The sequence below is a fragment of the Macaca thibetana genome, chromosome 1, assembly GCF_024542745.1.
Source record: "Macaca thibetana thibetana isolate TM-01 chromosome 1, ASM2454274v1, whole genome shotgun sequence".
Lineage (NCBI taxonomy): Eukaryota > Metazoa > Chordata > Mammalia > Primates > Cercopithecidae > Macaca > Macaca thibetana.
Window position 1 is genome coordinate 131607003 of NC_065578.1, and position 19631 is coordinate 131626633.

General features: G+C 39.6%; 1 protein-coding gene across 2 annotated transcripts in view; it reads left to right on the forward strand.

Moving 5' to 3' along the window:
- Nucleotides 1–19631, forward strand: part of IFI16 (interferon gamma inducible protein 16) — a 42137-nt gene that overhangs the window by 20039 nt on the left and 2467 nt on the right. The window contains exons 6-8 of one of the 2 annotated variants that reach the window (XM_050757824.1): nucleotides 2836–3003; nucleotides 16121–16294; nucleotides 18375–18782. In XM_050757824.1, the coding sequence (XP_050613781.1) occupies nucleotides 2836–3003; nucleotides 16121–16294; nucleotides 18375–18782 (750 nt within the window). Of the gene's footprint in view, nucleotides 1–2835; nucleotides 3004–16120; nucleotides 18783–19631 lie in introns of both variants that reach the window. The other variant, XR_007719306.1, reaches the window with a different exon arrangement.

The window sequence follows — 19631 nt, forward strand, 5'->3', positions numbered from 1 at the left end:
GGGGGTTTCACTATGTTGGCCAGGCTGGTCTCGAACTCCTGACCTCAGATCCACCTGCCTCAGTCTCCCAAAGTGCTGGGATTACAGGCGTGAGCCATTGTGTCCAGCAGCTTTGTTCATTTTTAATTCATTTTTCTTCATCTTTGTCAGATTAGGTTAATTCACAAACCTTGTCTTCAAACTCTTAAGTTCTTTATTCTACTAGTTTGATTATATTGCTAAGACTTTCCAGTGTCTTTGGATTTCTCCAAGTGCGTTCTTCATTTCCAGAAGCTGTGATTTTTTTTTTTTTTTTTTTTTTTTTTTTTTTTTTTTTTTTTTTACTCTATCTATTTGTTTGGAGATTTTTCCATCCATGTCCTGTAACATTTTTTTTAAATTTATTTAAGTTGGTACACCTTTCTCTGGTTCCTGCTTGGGTAGTTTAATAATCAACCTTCTGAATTCTTTTCTGGCAATTCAGAGATTTCTTCTTGGGTTGGATCCATTGCTGGTAAACTAGTATAATCTTTTGGGAGTGCTAAAGAACCTTGTTTTGTCATACCAGAATTGTTTTTCTGCTTCCTTCTCATTTGGGTATACTATGTCAGAGGAAACATCTGGGACTCAAGGGCTGCTGTTAGGATTTTTTTTGTCCCACAGGGTGCTCCCTTGATGTAGTGCTCTCCCCCTTCCCCAAAGGATGGGGCTTCCTGAGAGCTGAACTACAGTGATTGTTATTTCTCTTCTGGATCTAGCCACCCAGCAGATCTACTGTACTCCAGGCTCCAGGCTGATACTGGGTAGTGTCTGCAAAGAGTCCTGTGATGTGGTTCGTCTTCAGGTCTCTCAGCCATGGATATCAGTACCTGCTCCAGTGGAGGTGGCAAGGCAGTGAAGTGGACTCTGTGAGGGTCCTTGGCTTTAATTTTGTTTATTGGGATAGTTTTGTGTTGGTTGTCCTCCAGCCAGGAGGTGGAGGTGTTAAGAGAGCATCAGCTGCAATAGTATAGGGAGGATACAAGCTTGCCCTAGGGTCACTTGGATAAGATTTGAGTTTCTCAGGTGGTGGGTGGGGCCAGGGCAGGTAGAGAAAGACCATCAGGTGGGGGCAGGTTCAGATTCCCCTTGGACAGGGATAGCTGTGCCTGCTGTAGGGGATGGGGTGTGATTCTCAGGCCAATGGATTTATGTTCCCAAGGGGATTATGGCTGCCTCTGCTGTGTCATGCAGGTTGCCATGCAAGTGCTGGAAAGCTGGCAGTTACAGGCCTCATCCAGTTCCCACACAGCCTGAAAGGCCGATCTCACTCCTACCATGCCCCCACCAACAGCACTGAATTTATTTCCAGACAGCAGGTGAGCAGAGCTGAGAATCTGCTACCAACCTCCCTGCCGAGAAAGCAAGCAAGGCTTTCTACCTGCCCTGGTAGCCAGAAGACAAAGGACATAATCTCTTGGGAGCTCTGTGGCCCCACCCACCACCTAAGAAACTCAGATCTTATCCAAGTGACCCTAGGGCAAGCTTGTATCCTCCTTGTATTATTGCAGGTGATGCTCTCTTAAAAGCTCCACCTCCTGGCTGGAGGACAACCAACACAGGGAGGTTTCAAGCCTCCCTGCCTGCTGTGGCTTCTGTGCTGGTGTCTGCACTCCCAGTTCACCCCCTCCCCTGGGTTCCGTCCAGGAAACTGTGTTCCATCAAAACTTCAGCTGGAAGTTTTCTTCTCCCTGTGGTCTTTCCCCAATTCCACTGGCAGCCCTCCTGAAGGACCTTTGTGAGACAAAGTCAGAAATAACTTCCCTGGGGACTGAGAGAGCCCACAGGGCTCTTCCTGCTACTTCCTGTACCCCTGAATTTTGCTCAGCTCTCTAAATTCACCTCAGCTCCGGGTAAAGTCAGATCCTTCTCTCATGATCTAGACCTTCAGGTTCCCCACTGAGGATGTATGTTCAGGGGTGGATGATCCCCTTTCACACTTTCACACTTTGGGCACTCATAGTTTTTTGGCTGTCTCCTGGAGCCTGCAGCAGCAATCCATTTCCTTCAAAGATGCCATTTTGAATATCCTCACATTTAAATAGAAAAACATATTAAGATATATTAAGAGAATGATGTGCCTAATAGGTTTCAAAGGGATATAAAACCCATGGTAAATAATAAAATATTTGAAGAAATTAGGAGGGTGGGGAACCAATATAATGCAGTGGTCAAAAGCAAGGGCTTTGCAGTAGGATAGACTTGGTCCACATCTGGCACATTAGTTTCCTGATATTGGGAAAATAGCTTAAATATTTCTCATAAGATTGGTTTAAAAATTAAATGAGATAATGGATATACATTTCTTATTCCATTGCCTTGTACGTTATGGAAAATCAACATGCAATAGGTCCTATGGCTCGAAGCAAGATAAAGACGAGCATTGGAAAGATTTCTAGGGAGAGAAGACATCACATGCAAATGTTAAAGTGTGAAACAGCATAGTGAGTTCTGTATAACATTGGTATATGTAGAAAGGTATAGGAAAATGATGCAAGACAGGTAAAAAGCAGCCCTCCAACAAGCTGGCTTTTGTCATAAAGACAGAAATGGAGTCTCCAATGTAAAAATATCAGTAAGTAAATATTGAAAGATTTTAGGAAGAAGAATGCTTGATCATTTCACATTTCAGCAAAAAAAAAAAAAAAAAAAAAAAAAAAATCTGACAATTGCCTGGAGGGATACATTAGAGAGAGACCATGTTTGGAAGTAATGAGACCTATTAGAATCTAATAAAGGATGGTATTCTCACAAATGAAAAGATGTTGTGCTTCCTCTAATATTGAAAACCATTAAACAGAAAATGAATACTTTCAGGTAAAGAAAAAACCAAACCCAAAAAACAATGACCCTAAGAGCATGAAGCCACCCCAGGAGCAGAGTCAGCTTCCAAATCCTTCAGAGGCCGGCAAAACCTTCCCTGAGAGCCATCTTCAGACTCCTCAGATGCCGCCAACAACTCCATCCAGCAGTTTCTTCATCAAGGTACAATTTCCTGAGTCCCATACCTCATTCCTCCCTATCATAATTTACAGGGATCATTAGACTGTTGGAAGAGCTACTGCTGTAATCTCTGTCTACAATCTTGGTATGAAATTATGCCACTCAATCATTTGTTGAATTCGTACAGTGAGATAGCACCACATCATAATCTTTACTATCTAAAAGGCATTCATTTATATAATGATTTCTTTATTTTATTTTATTTTATTTTATTTTTTTTTTTTTTGAGACGGAGTCTCACGCTGTTGCCCAGGCTGGAGTGCAGTGGCGCGATCTCGGCTCACTGCAAGCTCCGCCTCCCGGGTTCCCGCCATTCTCCTGCCTCAGCCTCCTGAGTAGCTGGGACTACAGGCGCCCGCCACCGCGCCCGGCTAATTTTTTGTATTTTTAGTAGAGACGGGGTTTCACTGTGGTCTCGATCTCCTGACCTTGTGATCCGTCCGCCTCGGCCTCCCAAAGTGCTGGGATTACAGGCTTGAGCCACCGCGCCCGGCCTATATAATGATTTCTAACTTTAAGAGGATTATTATCTTGTATTGCTCCTGTTGTAGAGAGGGTAAGAGAGAATGGCCAGGCAAGCAGAGATGAAGACAAGAATGTGTTCAGATCCTACATTCCAGTTCCTTTTACCCATTTCCTCTTTGCTTATTAGTAATATTTCTGATTTTACTTTCATAGTTCCAAGTTCCTACCCCCATTACATATTTTGACACATGCTATTTTCTTGATGGGTATCTATTTCTCCTATATCATCACTGGTGGGAATCTCCTCAAATTTTACATGCCAACTTAAATTTTTTCCTCTGGCAAGTTCTCACTGATACAAGATACTGGAACTGATGAGTCCTCCCATTCTTTGCTTTCACAGAGTTTCCTGTTAATGAGATTAAATTACTAATTTCATAGATGTGAACAGAGACTTACTTCATAATGTGTTCTCCATACTTCCTTGATCTGAGATTTTCCTTAACAGGGTCAGCATCACTCAGGTTATATCTGTGGACCAGAGAAAACCTACAAATTCAGCCTAGAACATGGAGCAACAATGACAATAATTCTGTTTCTACTTTTTGAGCACTTAACTAGATGTTGGTTCTCACGTGTTGTTCCTGATGTACATTATCTCATTCTCTCTTCATAACCATTAGGAGGAGGCTAATTCTGCCCCAATTCACAGAGAAGAAAATAGAGGTACACAAAGGTTAAAAATCTTCCTCAAGCCTTCAAGAAAGTTAAGAGTCATTATTCGTATCCAGTCTTATTTAAACCCAAAACTTGAAAAATTAATGATTATATATGGCTTTAGATGAGGAATTTATATATGCCATGTCAGTAATTTATTTATTGGTTGCACAATGGTTGCATAGCACACACTTTGTAAACCTTCTGATAACAAATGTGGTGACCAGTGGTGATCAGAGTGTGTTCTAATAAGTAAACCACTCTCCAGAAGTAGAATTCTTTCATTTGCCTTTCTAACAGAGTGCATTTTCTGTATTACGTAACTGAATGACAGAAGTGATAGAACTATGGAAATTAAACTAGTATTAATAAATTTTAAAAAAGATTTAAAAATAGTGAAAATAAAGGAAGTTATACTTCCTTGCCCTCGGTAAAGAGTATTTTTAAAAAATCACTTACTTGGTAATGCTAAGGTAAGTTCTTGCATATTTCTAAATACATCTGAGAACTTTGAAGGATTCTAGCTGGCTGATGCAGACTACAAAATAGCAGAATTCTGCATCTGCAATTGTGAATTTTAAAGAATCTTTCTAGCAAAGTGATGATCAAAACATCTAAAGCAACATAGAGAAAGAGTAATTTTATCAAATAAAATTTATGTGATTAAGTTTCTCAGTATTAATTAAGTATATTCGTTGAGACCTTACTAGTCTCTGTGTCTTTTGATGTTTACAAGGTATGCGTTCATGAAGTGCTTCCTGACTCAAGAGGATTACTGTCTTTTGTTGATCTAGGTTTGGAGAGAGATTGTGGGGAAGTAGCCAAATGGAGGAGGATGAATACAAGAATATGTTCATTATCTTTATTCCAGTTACCTTTCATCCTTTCACTTCGTTCATGACCACATTCCAGGTTTTATTTTAAACTATCCATGGTCTTTTCCAAATCAGAAGCTTTGACATATAGATTGCTTCTTTTGCTGGGATCACTTTCTCCAGTCTCTTCTCTAACTCAACTCTCCACAGGCCCTAGCCTAAATCCCTTCCTAGAGCAAGTCCTCACTGGCACCCACATTTCAGATTAGATGAGATCCTCCCATTTTTGGTTCTCTCTGGTTCTCCATTTATGAGCTTTCCTAGCTCCCTTTACTTTTCCTAATAGCATTTAAACAATTGGAATGTGGGAGTGATTTTCTCCTTTTCTATGCCATAAGCTCAGATGGTAGGTAGCATCTACCCCCAGAGGAATACAATACAAGAGGGGAAAAAGTCAGTTCATGCTATGTACATCAATTCTTATTCCAGATTACCTTTTGCTCAGCAGTGATATGACCCTTGTAGTCACCTGCACTGAGGGTTCAGAAGCCTGTACCTGTGGTGAAGGGGCAGGAAACTTGGAGGAAAAGCAAAAGGAATTAAATCATTATTTTTTACAGTTGTTTCTCACCCAAGCCCCAAGCTGCATTCTGACCCAGCGGCAGATACCTGCAGCCACCATGCACACATCTTGGAAGAGAAGCTTCCTATATTTAAGGATTCTCTATTTTGATTTTTTTTGTTTGTTTGTTTTCATTGTTGTAATTTTTAGTTAGCTTCAAAAAGCTGTATTTCCCTCCATAGTTTATGCAGGTGTTTGAAGAACAGAACCTGCGCCTTTTTGCCATCTGGGCACAGGTGGCTATGGAACGAGCCCTTGCTCAGTCATTGCAACCTAAGATCCATTTTATTTGTGCCTTTTCAATGACTTAAGTGGCATCTCCAAACAACTATGCTTTTATCACTCATATTTCTTTGAAAGGATTATGTGAGAATTTCTAAGTCGCATCTGCTAAAATATGAATCACAATCCTTGCTACAGCTGTACAAATGATTGTGCTGTATGTGAACTTCCCTGGAGCACAGGAATCCCAGGAGGATCGTATGCCTTCATGGCAGCCATTTATTCTTGGGTGTCCAGCTATCGCTTGTAAATACAGTGTCTAACTACTTTCTTGGTGACTCCCCAGATGAGCATAGTCTTGTTCCACTGATCATCGGGTTTCCTCAGATTTTCTCTATGGTATATGTTCTATATTCATTGAGATTTAAAACTAGCAGCCTATTCTTATCATTGATTTTTTTCTGCTCTGTATACCTAAAGCAAGAAGCACAAATTGACATGAATCAGGAGCAGGGATGGGAGGGGAGATAATTACTCTGAGAAAAAAATTACATAGTGATTTAAAATATTATTCAACCAAAGATTATATTTTTCTCATCTAATTCTACTCTTGTTACGGGACTGTTTAACTGAAATGAATCTGAGAAGATAATACTCCAAGGTGTTCTTGCCAATAAGTGGCAGAAATGAATAGAGAAGTTCCTTTAATAAAAAGCTTCCCATACCAATTCGATCTAAGGTTTCTGTCAACAAGGTAAACAGAATATGAGACAGCGGTTAATCAGAGCACACATACAAATCCCTGCAGAGACAGGGTAATAACAGTAACAGAAAGTGTATTTCTACTTTTTAAGCACTTACTAGGTGCTGGTTTTAAAACCTGTGTTCTTTATGTATATTATTACATTCTTTCCTCATAACAGTCATGATTGATGCTATTCTCAGCTCTCATTTTACATAAGAGACAACCAAGATAGAGTTTTAAAACATTCCCCAAAATTCACAGGCAGTGAGTGTGCTAAATGTAAATTATGTGCACTTTATGTACTTTTTCTTATCCATTCTTCCTTACATCACCCAGGTGATGTTATTGTTAGTCACATTTCACATTTCTTAACACCAAGGATCTTAGAGGGCAAAATTTTACTCAAGATAATAATGATTTTTAGTGTTAGAGCCAAGATTCAAATCCAGCCTTAATGAACTCTAAAGCTTCAGCATTTGATGATCACATATTGCTTCCAAAGTCAGAATGTAGATGTTGAACTGTCTCATATATTTACATATATTTAAAATTAGACATTGTTTTTGTTTGGATTTGTTTTCATAATCTAGTTTCTGCAAGGCTCCTAAGGAAAAATTACATGCTGTAAGTCTCTGTATCATCCTATGTTTTACATTGCCATGTTAAGACCCCTGTGTTCATCTGCACCCAATAATCAGATGCTGTATCTTCAGTGGAAGTCAAAAGAAAAATTAGATGACAATTTTCCAAGCTAGTGTCTCATCTAGGTGCCAACTGCACTGTGACCACACTGTTTTCTAATGACTCTTCCCTGTGTACCAGTTGAAGACAGGTCTCCCATGTACAGAGTTCTCAATTTTTCATGTTGTTTTGTTGTTGTTATTGTCCTGACTGGTAAATTCCAAAATTTATATTTCCCTATATACTTTCTAAGAGTTTTATATGTCGTATAGTGCTACCTATCATGCCTGTTTGCCATCTTGCTTCAGGTGGATAGATAGAGGCTGTGCCTAGTAAAGTCATTATCCGCTCTGATCTTCTCTGCTATTTTAAGGACAAAATTGGACATCTCAGGACAGTCAGTTTTCTGATGCATAATGACTTGAAAGAAAGTTCCCAATTGCCTAAATATGTGACATAGCAATTTCTGCAGCCATAGGAATCATCATGCTGTGCCTAAAGACTCTAGGACAGGGATTCTAGAAAGAAGCACGTGTCTCCATGGCCACCAATGCTTAATAACACAATGCATTACTTCTGCTTTGGTGACCACAGGTTGTCTCACCACTCACTCTAAGATTGACCAGCTGAGCAGGAAAGCGTTGTCCTTACTCATCATGGTTTCTCCCAAAGATTTTGTGTATGATATGGGTTCATTGTGCTTTTGGATTCAAAACGTGAAGAAGACAGAAGCATGACCTTTAGTCATGACTCCTCTGAAGCACAGATCACATAATGGCCTGAATCGTGATCGGGTACGGTAGCAGGGATTAATTACTATGAGACAAACAATCAGCTACTGTATTAAAATATTACTCAACCAAATCTATGATTTTAGGCATGCAAATTCTGCTGAAATAATGAGAATATTTGTTTCAACTTATTTTGAAAAGAAAATTACTCAAGACAGTTTTATCAATGATATTAAGCTGCCACATTGTACAAGGGAATAAAGAGGCTTTTTTGGTAATCCTCCTATACTTCCTCAATCAGGAGCTCCCTATAACTGGGTCAACATAAAGCATTAAATATCTTTAAACAGGGCAGACATTAAAAAAAAAAAAAAACCTGCACAGAACATAAAATAACAATGAAAATATTTTTCTGCTTATTGAGCGTTTATTAGATGCTGGTCTGTGTTCGTTACAAAATTATGTCATATATTCGTCATTGTATCTCCATAAAGATACAATTTTTATCTCATTTCACATATGACAATCATGAGATATCAAGAGGTTAAAAATGCCATTCAGGCTAATAAAAACAGTGTTAGAGTAAGGATTCATATCCAGCTTTAGTCAACTAAAAAACTTTGGTAATTATACAAATATATTTCTTCCAGTATAGGACCGTATATATTAAAATTTCAGCCATATATCCACAAATATTCATATATGTAGTGCTGAATTTTGCATTTGTTTTCATAATCCAGATGCTACAAGCCAGAATAAGGTGCATAAGGGGCCTATAGGGTTGGGTGTTCGAAGCTGTAATCAACAAGCAGGTTTTATAGCCCCTTTTTCAATCTATTTAAGGATCAGAGAAATATATTTTATAGATGAGTCTCTATATATTGGAGATGGGTCTCACTCTGTTGCCTAGGCTGGAGTGCAGTGACTCAATCAAAGCTCACTGCAACCTCAAACACCTGGGCTCAAGGGATCCTCCTGCCTCAGCCTCTCAAGTAGCTGGGACTAAAGGTGCACGCTACCAGGCCTGGCTAACTTTTAAAAATGTTTTGTAGAGATGAGGCCTCACTATATTGCCTAGGCTTATCTTCACCTCTTGGCCTCAAGTGATCCTCCTGCCTCAGCCTCCTGAGTTGCTGGGGTTACATGGGTAAGCCACTGCACGCAGCTTAAATGTTCTTTTTTTTTTTTTTTTTTTTTTTTTTTTTTTTGAGACGGAGTCTCGCTCTGTCGCCCAGGCTGGAGTGCAGTGGCCGGATCTCAGCTCACTGCAAGCTCCGCCTCCCGGGTTTACGCCATTCTCCTGCCTCAGCCTCCCGAGTAGCTGGGACTACAGGCGCCCGCCACTCGCCCGGCTAGTTTTTTGTATTTTTTAGTAGAGACGGGGTTTCACCGTGTTCGCCAGGATGGTATCGATCTCCTGACCTCGTGATCCGCCCGTCTCGGCCTCCCAAAGTGCTGGGATTACAGGCTTGAGCCACCGCGCCCGGCCTTAAATGTTCTTAAAAGTCTTTCATTAGTGACATTAGAGGAAGTCACACATGATTTTCCTGACACCCTCTATCCTTACTTTAACAAGATGTAAAAAGACAGGTGCTGGGAATGCCCTAGTGGAATCTGGAATTATCTTGATTACTGTCGGGAATCCTGAAGGATTCTGAATATCTGATGCACACCACAGGACCAACAGAATCCCGCCCCTGGAACTGTGCTTTCAGGGAATGCTTCCAGCAAAGGGAGGATCAGTGTGCCCAAACAACCAACACATGCGTTTCCTGGAACCTGAAGTGCAAATTACAGAAGTCAATTTGTGTATTTGCTTGATGAGAATAGCTTCTATCACTTTGGTTAATGTTGTTCTGAAATTTGCTGCCCTTATAAACTGGGAGGGTTATTTAGCAAAAATAACCTCAATGGACCGGCTTAACCAAGTTGGCCTAGATGGGTTTTCAGCAGAAATAAAGCCAAGACCCAATCACACACCAATAAAATTTCAACCAACAGGATGAAGGCTATAATACTGGTTTGTGAGTGTACAGTTGAAGGAGTTAGGATATCTAAATTTACACTCTTCTTCCATAGAAAGTACCAGACAGATGACAGCGAGAACAGAATAAAAAGGAAAATAAGAAAACCAAACATATATAGATGTAGACATGGATATATTAGGTTTTTGTTTGTTTGTTTGAGGTAGAGTCTCACTATCACCCAGGATGGAGTGCAGTGGCATAATCTCGGCTCACTGCAAACTGTGCCTCCCGGGTTCAGGTGATTCTCCTGCCTCAGCCTCCCAAGTAGCTGGGACTACAGGTGTGCACCACCATGCCTGACTAATTATTGTGTTTTTAGTAGAGGCGGGGCTTCACCATGTTGGCCAGGCTAGCCTTGAACTCCTCACCTCAGGCGATCCTCCCGCCTCGGCCTCACAAAGTGTTGGGATTACAGGTGTGAGCCACTGTGCCTGGCCAGGTTCTATCTCATTCTGAAAACCACAAGACAGAAAAAACTCAATCTTTTCCTGAGAACATGGAGGCCAGAATCACCCCAATTGATGACTTCAATAGAATAAAGTCTTCTCAAGACTTGAGACTGCATCTGCAAACTTCTGGCTTCAGGAAACCTCCAGGAGTGAGCCATCCTCAGACTTCACAGAGAATTATGTAAACCCCATCCAGCCATTTCTTAGCCAAATCACTAGCTTACTATTATCATTTGTGCCTCCTCAAAGGCATATTTGCATTGTATAATGCAATGGAAACCATTGCTGAAGAGGTACAAATTGGTACAAGCATTTTGAAAACCAATTTGGTGCTATCTTAAACCTGAAAACATGCATACTTGCCAATGCTGCAAATCCAACTGGGCATATGAATGAATAAAACGTATACAGATAGTCACAGCAGCATCATGTGAACTGGAAAAACCTTGGTAGAACCCATAACCTACGTCAAGAGAATGGGTACATTAGGGAACATGATGTTGAATTGAAATTAAACAAGCTGCAGATGCATGCATCACAGATGCATATGAGGCAAATAATAATTGGAAAAAGCAAGTCACAGTAAATTTTAAATAATATAATAACATTTTTGTAAACTCTGAAACTAATAAAACTAAGTATCATATTGCTTGAGAATAAATGCCTTGTGTGGTAAAAGCTATTTTTAGAGCTATTCATCATGGTTCAAGACTGCCCTTACCTCTGGGAGCTAAAGCTGGTGGAGGATGCGTTCAGAGAGAAGCATGTTGGTAATCTTTTCTTTCTTAAATTGTTTGAGTGTTTTCATAGCTACTCATGCTACCAAGTATGTAGTTTTAAATGCTGAACAAAAAATTTTATGTTCTAAATTTAGAAATGTACTCCTTTCAATAAGATTCCATTACTACATGTGGCATACTTAAAGAGAGAAACATTTTTAATAAAATGATTTTCATCTTACCTTGATCTGGGGTATCCATCAACAGAGTCAACATAAAGCATGGAAAATGTGTGCATCAGGCAGAAATTCAAATACTGCACAGGCCATTATTAACAATGACAATAATTATATTTTTGCTTATTGGGCATTTACTAGGGTCTAGGCTCTAAGCTTATTAGCTATGTATATTATGTAACTTATTCTTCATTACAACACCATAAATATGATATTGTTAGTCTCAATTCATATATGAGAACACTAGCATTCATAGTTTTGGAATAATGTTTCTTCCAATGTGAGAGAGATTTAAAATTGTCTCTAGTATGTTTATATGTATGTGTACACTAACATTTCAGAATAGACCATGTCAGGCTTGGGTTTGTTTAATAGTCTGAACTCTGCAGTCTTTCAGTGATGGAGGAGATGCACGAGAGTGGTTAGAGGCTGTTCTCATCAGAGAGCCACAGCACTGCAGCAGGCTCCTGCAGCCCTCTCACCTACCATTTTTTCAGCAAATGGTGCAATAGAATTATATTAGTGAAAGCCAGAAGTGAGAAAAACAATGACAAATGGACATCACATGTAAATGGTTAGAAATGGGTTTTCACTATTATAATTAATGGTAGTCAAAGTATATGATTTTGCAACACTCTGTCCTCACTTGAACAAAGTACAAGAAACAAGCTACTGGGAGTTCTCCAGAGAACCTGGAACCCCTCTGATTTTGATTAAGAATCTTGACGATTTCAGTTTGCCTCATGTAGACAGCAAGGGCAACATAATCCTGCCTCTGGAACTGTAGCTTCGAGAGAATCCTTGCAGCAAAGATCACTTTGCTGAACAAAATGATGGAGAGGTTGGTGTATTAGAGCCTGAAGAGCAGATAGCTGCTACCTGCATGTGTACTCATTTGATGAGACAGGTTTACCTATAAATACTCCTCAGTTTGGTTGATTTTCCTCTGAATCATGCTCCCCTCATCACCAGGGAGGATTATCTACCAAAAAATGACGCTAAGAGGTGTGCTTTAACTAAGCGGTCTCACATCAGCATACAACACAGATAGATCCAAGAATCTAAGACCAGTGAAAGAAACTTCAGTCATTTGAGTCTTGACCATTTCGGACTGCAGACCATAATCCTGGTCCTATGTGGGCTGAGGAAACTAAATGTCAGTATACTATACAGAGACATTAGCAGAGGGAAGAGCCTATAAAAAGGGAGATTTTGAAAAAATCATATATGGAGCCCATACCTACTTAATAGTTCAAACCCTTTTTTTTTTTTTATCTTCTACTTCAAAGACATAAGTGAATATCCCTGGAAAATTCTGATTTCTCATACCTACTGGCTTAAAAGGGACACGTGATGTTTTCTTAGGTCCAACCCTTCTAAAATAAGCAATGTGTCCATTCCTGTAGCCATAGGAGTTATTCTGCTGCCCCTAAACCTCCCTTAGCTTAGGAATCTCAGCCAGGATCATATGTCTTCTACCTCCAATACAGCCATTTTCCTCTGGTGTCCAGCCAGCCCCGTAGGAGGCAAAACCTGTCTGACCACTTGCTACATGATCCAGTAGCTCTGCAGGAAATCTTTATTCTTACTGATAATAGGTTCTCTCACAAATTTTGTGTGTGATACGGATTATTCCTGGTTTTGAAACCAGAAGCATAACTTTTTATATTTGATATCTTCTGCCATGTCTCCCTTAAAATAAACAACACAAAATGGTTTGAAATATGAATAGGAATAATTGCTATTTTTTCTGAGTAATAATTCCCCCAGTATTACTATACCAATGTGTTCCTCCTCTACATTCCAGTTTCTTTTCAATCCTTTCTCTTTTGCTGTCTTACCATATATCAGAGTTTAGTTTCAGTATCCATGCTTTTAACCACAGCAGGGGTTTTGATACTTCCTTTGATGTCAGATTTTTCCATCTCAGTTCTCTCCCCAAATATCTTCAACCACAAGGTACCAGTCAAATCTATTCCTTGAGTGAGTTCTCACTAATACCCTCCTCCCAGAATAGATCTTATTTTCTCACTGTTTGCCTTCATACGTACCTTTCTGTTTCTTTATAGCATTTATCATAGCTATAATAAACCTATGACTTCCTTCCCTACTCAGCAATAAATGTAGGTTATAGGTACCCTTTCCTAGGGGAAGACAACACGGGTGGGAGAGGGAGTTTACACTTGTGTGTATCAACTCTTATCCCAGCTTGTCTTTTGTTCTGCCCTGATATCACCCCCTGTATTACCTACAATCCAGCGCTATGGGGCCTATACCCAAGGCGAATGGGCAGGGAAGGAATGGGCAGGGAAACACTGACCCACAGCAACTTGAGGGATAGGAAACTCTAAGATTTACATTACTATTCTCTAATATCGTTTCTCGCCCAAGCCCCAAGCTGCCCCTGGCCCAGGTTGCAGACCTCAGCACCACTCCACACACATCAGTTGAGGACAGGCTTTCTCCATGCAGGTTTTCTCAATTTTTATACAGTTTTTTTTTTTTTAGTTATTAATTTCAAGAATTCATATTTCCCCTTATATAGTCTTTCCTGGTTCTTTGTGGGCAGAGCTAGCTGCTTGTAACTGTTGCCATCTTGGGACTTGCCATCAAGGCCACAGGTAGAGCCCATGTGTAGTCATGGAAACCTCAGGCCCACTGTCTGTTACTGCAATGACGTACATGGACATCATAAGACAACTACTCTGTCCATGCATACTGGCTTGGAACTTTCTAAGACCTTGCCTGCCTAAATAGGCAGCACAGTCATTTCTACTTGCATAGGAATCATTCTGCCTCTCTGAAAGCACAGGATCCGAGGCAGACTCATCCACCTAAACACCATGTAGTCATTTCTTCTCTGGGATCCAGCCATCTTCACAGGAGGCCCGCAAAAATGGTGTCTGACCAGTCAGTCTGTGATTCCCTATGTAACCCGGAAATCCTTGCTCTTATACATCGCAGCTTCTCCCAAGTAGTTTTTCTATAATAGAGTTCCTTTTGACTTTTTAATTCAAAGCCAGAAATAGATTATTATCTTTGATTTATGCTGTTAGGTATCCTGAAGTGAACAGCACAGAAGGGCATAATTCACGAACAGGGTAGGGTGGAGGAGGATTTACTCTGAGGGAAAACAAATGTTTGCACTTTTAAAATATTATTCAAACAAAGATTATAATTTCATCATCCAAGCCGGCCTATCATGATGACAGTTTAAGATTTCATTTATTTTTAAAAGATAATATCTCAAGACAATCTTGTCAATAAAATTACATTGCTACACATGGCAGATCTGAATAGAGGGGCTTCTCTCATATTATGCTTCCTATATTACCTCCATACAAGGTTTCCTTCAACAAAGGCATCATAAAACATGAAATATCTGCTCATCAGAGCAAACATGCAAACCCCTAATAGATCGTGGAAAAATAATAGCAACAAAGACTTACTTATTGAGCATTTACTGAGCTCTGGACTCTAAAGCCCATTCTTTGCACACTTTACCTAATTTATTGTTTATAACATCATACACAAATGCTATGGCTAGTCCCATTTCACATGTGAGAAAACTGAGGTGCAAAGAAATCTTCCTCAGGGTCATACAGATAGTATTAGTCAGGATTCAAATGCAGCCTTATTGAACTTAAAATGTTAACATTTAACATGTGAACATTTAATGAGCATAGATTGAATCCACAGTAGGTGTGCAAATGTTAAAATGTCTGCAATTTATTTTTAATCAATTTTGAATATACAGTGTTTTGTTTGGGGTTTATTTCCAGAGTCCAGGTGCTCAGTGGTGGTCAGAGACCGTTCTAATCAAGAAGCTGTTCTCCGTGTGAGCTCACTACAAGCAGTTCTTTTGTGTACCTCTCTATCAACAATTGCCACTTAAAAAGTTAGGTTACTGAATGGCAAAACTGCTTAAAAAAAAAAATGTGCCAAATTGGCCAAATAGGATGAATATTTTTTTGGACTTCCATTAGTTTAATTAAAGGTAGTCAAAGTATGTGATTTTAGAGATATTCCCCAATCTTATTTGAAAAATGTATAAAAATGTAGCTAATGGGAATGCTTTAGGTGGAATATTAAATTGTCCTGAATGCAGCTAAAAACCCTGAAAGATTCTGATTGCCTGACCCACACTGTAGAGATCATAGAACCTTGCCTGAGGAATTGTGAATTTCAGAGAATCTTCTTGTTACGGCTATGATCAGAGCTCCCTAAAGATAGAGATCTGGTTTTCTTGTATGCTGAAGAGCACTTGAGAGAGACTGGTTTGTGTATCTAATTGATGAGAAAGGCCTAGTTAATAAATGTCCATAAATGTAGCCAACTTTATTGTAAGTCATGCTGCCCCCAAAATAGCCCTAAGAGTTGTACCTGACCAAATAACTTAGTCCAGTTTTACAGGACATGAAGACTGAGGATTCCATCCCCAAACAATGCAATTTCAGTTATCTGAGTTTTTAATTCTGATTGGGATGAGAGAAGGCTGAGTGATAGAAATGTCTGAATATGTGCTATTACTCCTCCTCGAACTCAGGGAAAAAAAGAGAAACTGGCAAAGTGAACATCCTATTTAAAAAAGAAAAAAGGAAAAGATGTGTTTCATTTGATCTTGAAAAACATTAACTAGAAAAAAAGAACAAGCATCTATTTTCCTTTAGAAAAGTGAAGACACAATCACCAAAATGAATGACCTCATGAGGATGCAGATACTGAAGGAAAAGAGTCATTTTCCAGGACCATTCATGACCAGCATTGGCACAGCTGACAGCCATCTCCACACTCCTCAGATGCTTCCATCAATACCAAGCAGCAGTTGCTTAACCATGGTACGAGTTCCCTCTTCCCAATATATTCCCCTTGCTACAATATAATGACAAGGATTAACACAACCTTGAAAGTACTTCTCACCAATCCCCTACTACATACAATGCTTTATTTAACCAAATCAGTCATTTATTTATCAAGTGTGTATTTTGAGGTCCTATCCAAAATTAAAATTCTATTATTATCATCTCTATTCCATAGCAGGTATAATTAGATGTTTGTTTAATTTCATTTTTCATTTGGCTTTCATTTCTGTTTTTCCCTCAATACAACACGAAAATCATACCTTAAGGTAGAATAAGGTGGGAAGAAACAGAGCCAACCATAACACTATCACTGATTTTTTCCCTTTCATTTATTATAACTCAAACAATATCTTTAAAAATTTAGGAAAAAAAGATACATAAGCAAAAATAATTAACTTTTAACTATCAGAAATCTCTAACTAATGCCACATTTCAGTACATGGTCTTTCTGATTTTATACTTTTCATTATGTATATACAAAGAGTCTTATTTTCTGTCAGAGTAAATCACTCATATATTTTTCCATAACCCATTTTTTTATTAATATATCTTGAACTGCCATTCAGTCATACAATATAGATTTAAATTATTTTATTGCACCAGAAAAATTGCAGTTATTCCATACATTATCAAATGATCCTACATTATTTGGCTTTATGTTGTTTCCAGTATTCTGTGTATTTACAACGAACAGTATAAGATCGCATGCCTCTCAGATCTTTCATTGTCCTCATAGTAGCTTTATAATTATTTCCTTACGTCCTGTGCACCTTGTGTCAGGGTACTGATGTCATGGCTATTGTGAGGTGATTTGATACTGATTAACTTCATTGGGAATGGGTTTCCTAATGCTATGGAAAATTTGCCACACTGATGAGTTCATTAGAGTTAAATCCATCAGAGAGTTAAAGCCATCACTCACAGGTGGCCTATATAATCTTCCGGGTCAGGTCACACTGCTGGTCTGTGGAGGCAGCCATCCTGCCTCCATGTTCTGGTCTCTAAGACTCCCTTGATCCCTTCTTGCCTCCATACTTCATCTTCCAGATCAACAGCCTACCCTGCAATTCAAAGTCCTCTTCTACAACTCAGAAATCGTGCAGGCCACTGTGGAGACAGGAGGTTAAAGAAAAGTCCCCTCCTGCCTAATTTTCCAAGTCCATGACTCTTTTTAGTTCCTGCCATTATTCAGATTGGACAGCCTCTAACCTGGGCCCCTTCAGATTAGGGAAGTTCATGGAGTCTTCCAGTGGCTGCCTCAATGTTTTTGCAACACAGTGCTGCTTCATTGGAAAGGGCTTTGTGATTTGGGTCTTTAAAATGCCCCTATCTACTAGAATGAGTTCCAACTGAAATCTCATGAAATCTAAGGTTTGTGATTGAGACTATTCCTTACTCTGAGTGCTATTAATAGTGATTTTTTTCTCTATGTTTTTTTTTTTTTTTTTTTTTGTCGCTGTCATATTAGGCAGGAGGGGACTTTTCTTTAACCTCCTCTCTCCACAGTGGTCTGCACTATTTCTGAGTTGTAGGAGAGCACTTTGAATTGCAGGGGCTGCTGATCTGGAAGAGGAAGTATTGAGGCAAGAAGGGATCAAGGGAGACCTAGCGACCAGAACATGGAGGCAGGACAGCTACCTCCACGGACCAGCAGTGCTCAATGTGACCTGACCTGGGTAGAAAGGAGTAAAATTGAGATTCTTTTAAAATTTCATCTCTTTTGGGAGTCACTTCATGGCAGCTTTGCCTTTACCCTCTGCTTCCCCATACCTCTTGATAGGGGATATGCCTTTTCTTTATGGGTTAATTCTCATCAAAAAAGAAATATTCTTCCTTCCACTCTCATAAAACAATGACGATGATAAAATCACTCCTTAAATCTTTTTAATTTCCTCCGTTACCTAAATTATACTATCTCAGTGATCTCTGTCTAGTTTTCCCTACTTCACCCAGTTAAGGTGATACTTGATGACCAACACTGAGACTGGGATGACTCTCACTAGAGAGTGACCCTGTATTTCCTGTTTTAATTGTGCCTGTGTTTTGGTCTCTACATTCTAAGTTGAAGACTGGACCCGAAGAAGTTTCCACATTACACGGTGTCCAGAGTGACCTCAAAGAAGTGATGGTGCTGAACGCAACAGAATCATTTGTGTATGAGCCCATAGAGCAGAAGAAAATGTTTCATGCCACAGTGGCAACTGAGAATGAAATCTTCCGAGTGAAGGTTTTTAATATTGACCTAAAGGAGAAGTTCACCCCAAAGAAGATCATTGCCATCTCAAATTATGTTTGCCGCAGTGGGTTCCTGGAGGTATATCCTTTAACAGTTGTGGTTGATGTGAATGCCGACCGAAAAATGGAGATCCCACAAGGATTGATTAGAAGTGCCAACACAACTCCTAAAATCAGTTATCTTTGCTCACAAACTAAAGGAAGTTTTGTGAATGGGGTGTTTGAGGTACATAAGGTAAGCCCACACCATTGTTTTATAGTTTCTCCTGCAACCCCAAATTTTTAAAGTCTTGTCAACTGGAGTTTGGTCAACTTACTCAACACAGGAAATCAACCCCTTCACCCCTCTCCCAGCACTAGAGATAATTGAATAGAGTTCATTTCAGGATATGGGGTACATTATATCTCAACATTCCTCTTCTTAAGGTGTCACCATGCAAGTTATTTAGAAAGACAGTCACTAGGCCGGGCGTGGTGGCTCACGTCTGTAATCCCAGCACTTTGGGAGGCCAAGGCGGGTGGATCACGAGGTTGGGAGATCGAGACCATCCTGGCTAACAAGGTGAAACCTCATCTCTACTAAAAATACAAAAAATTAGCCGGGCGTGGTGGTGGGCGCCTATAGTCCCAGCTACTTGGGAGGCTGAGGCAGGAGAATGGTGTGAACCCGGGAGGCAAAGCTTGCAGTGAGCCAAGATCATGCCACTGCACTCCAGCCTGGGCAACAGAGCAAGACACTGTCTCAGGAAAAAAAAAAAAAAAAAAAAGACAGTCACTAGGGAACTTGGCATTTTATCAGCTGTGATGATCTATTCACAGCCACCCTTGTCCAGGGCAGTGCAGTTTATATCAACACACATATCCTTAGAATTTTGTTTCTTTGAGTTCTGCTCCATCTGCATCAATGACAACTTAATTTAATTGTGAACAAAAGAGTTGCTCTCCCAAGCCTGAATCCTGATTGTGACAATCAGAGTAAGAAATCAAATAGATTACTCTGCTTTAGAATGCAGCTATGTCTAACAGTTAGCTAAAATTCTGATCATTTGGACTTCAAAGTGTTCTTGCCTCTTCTCATTCATTA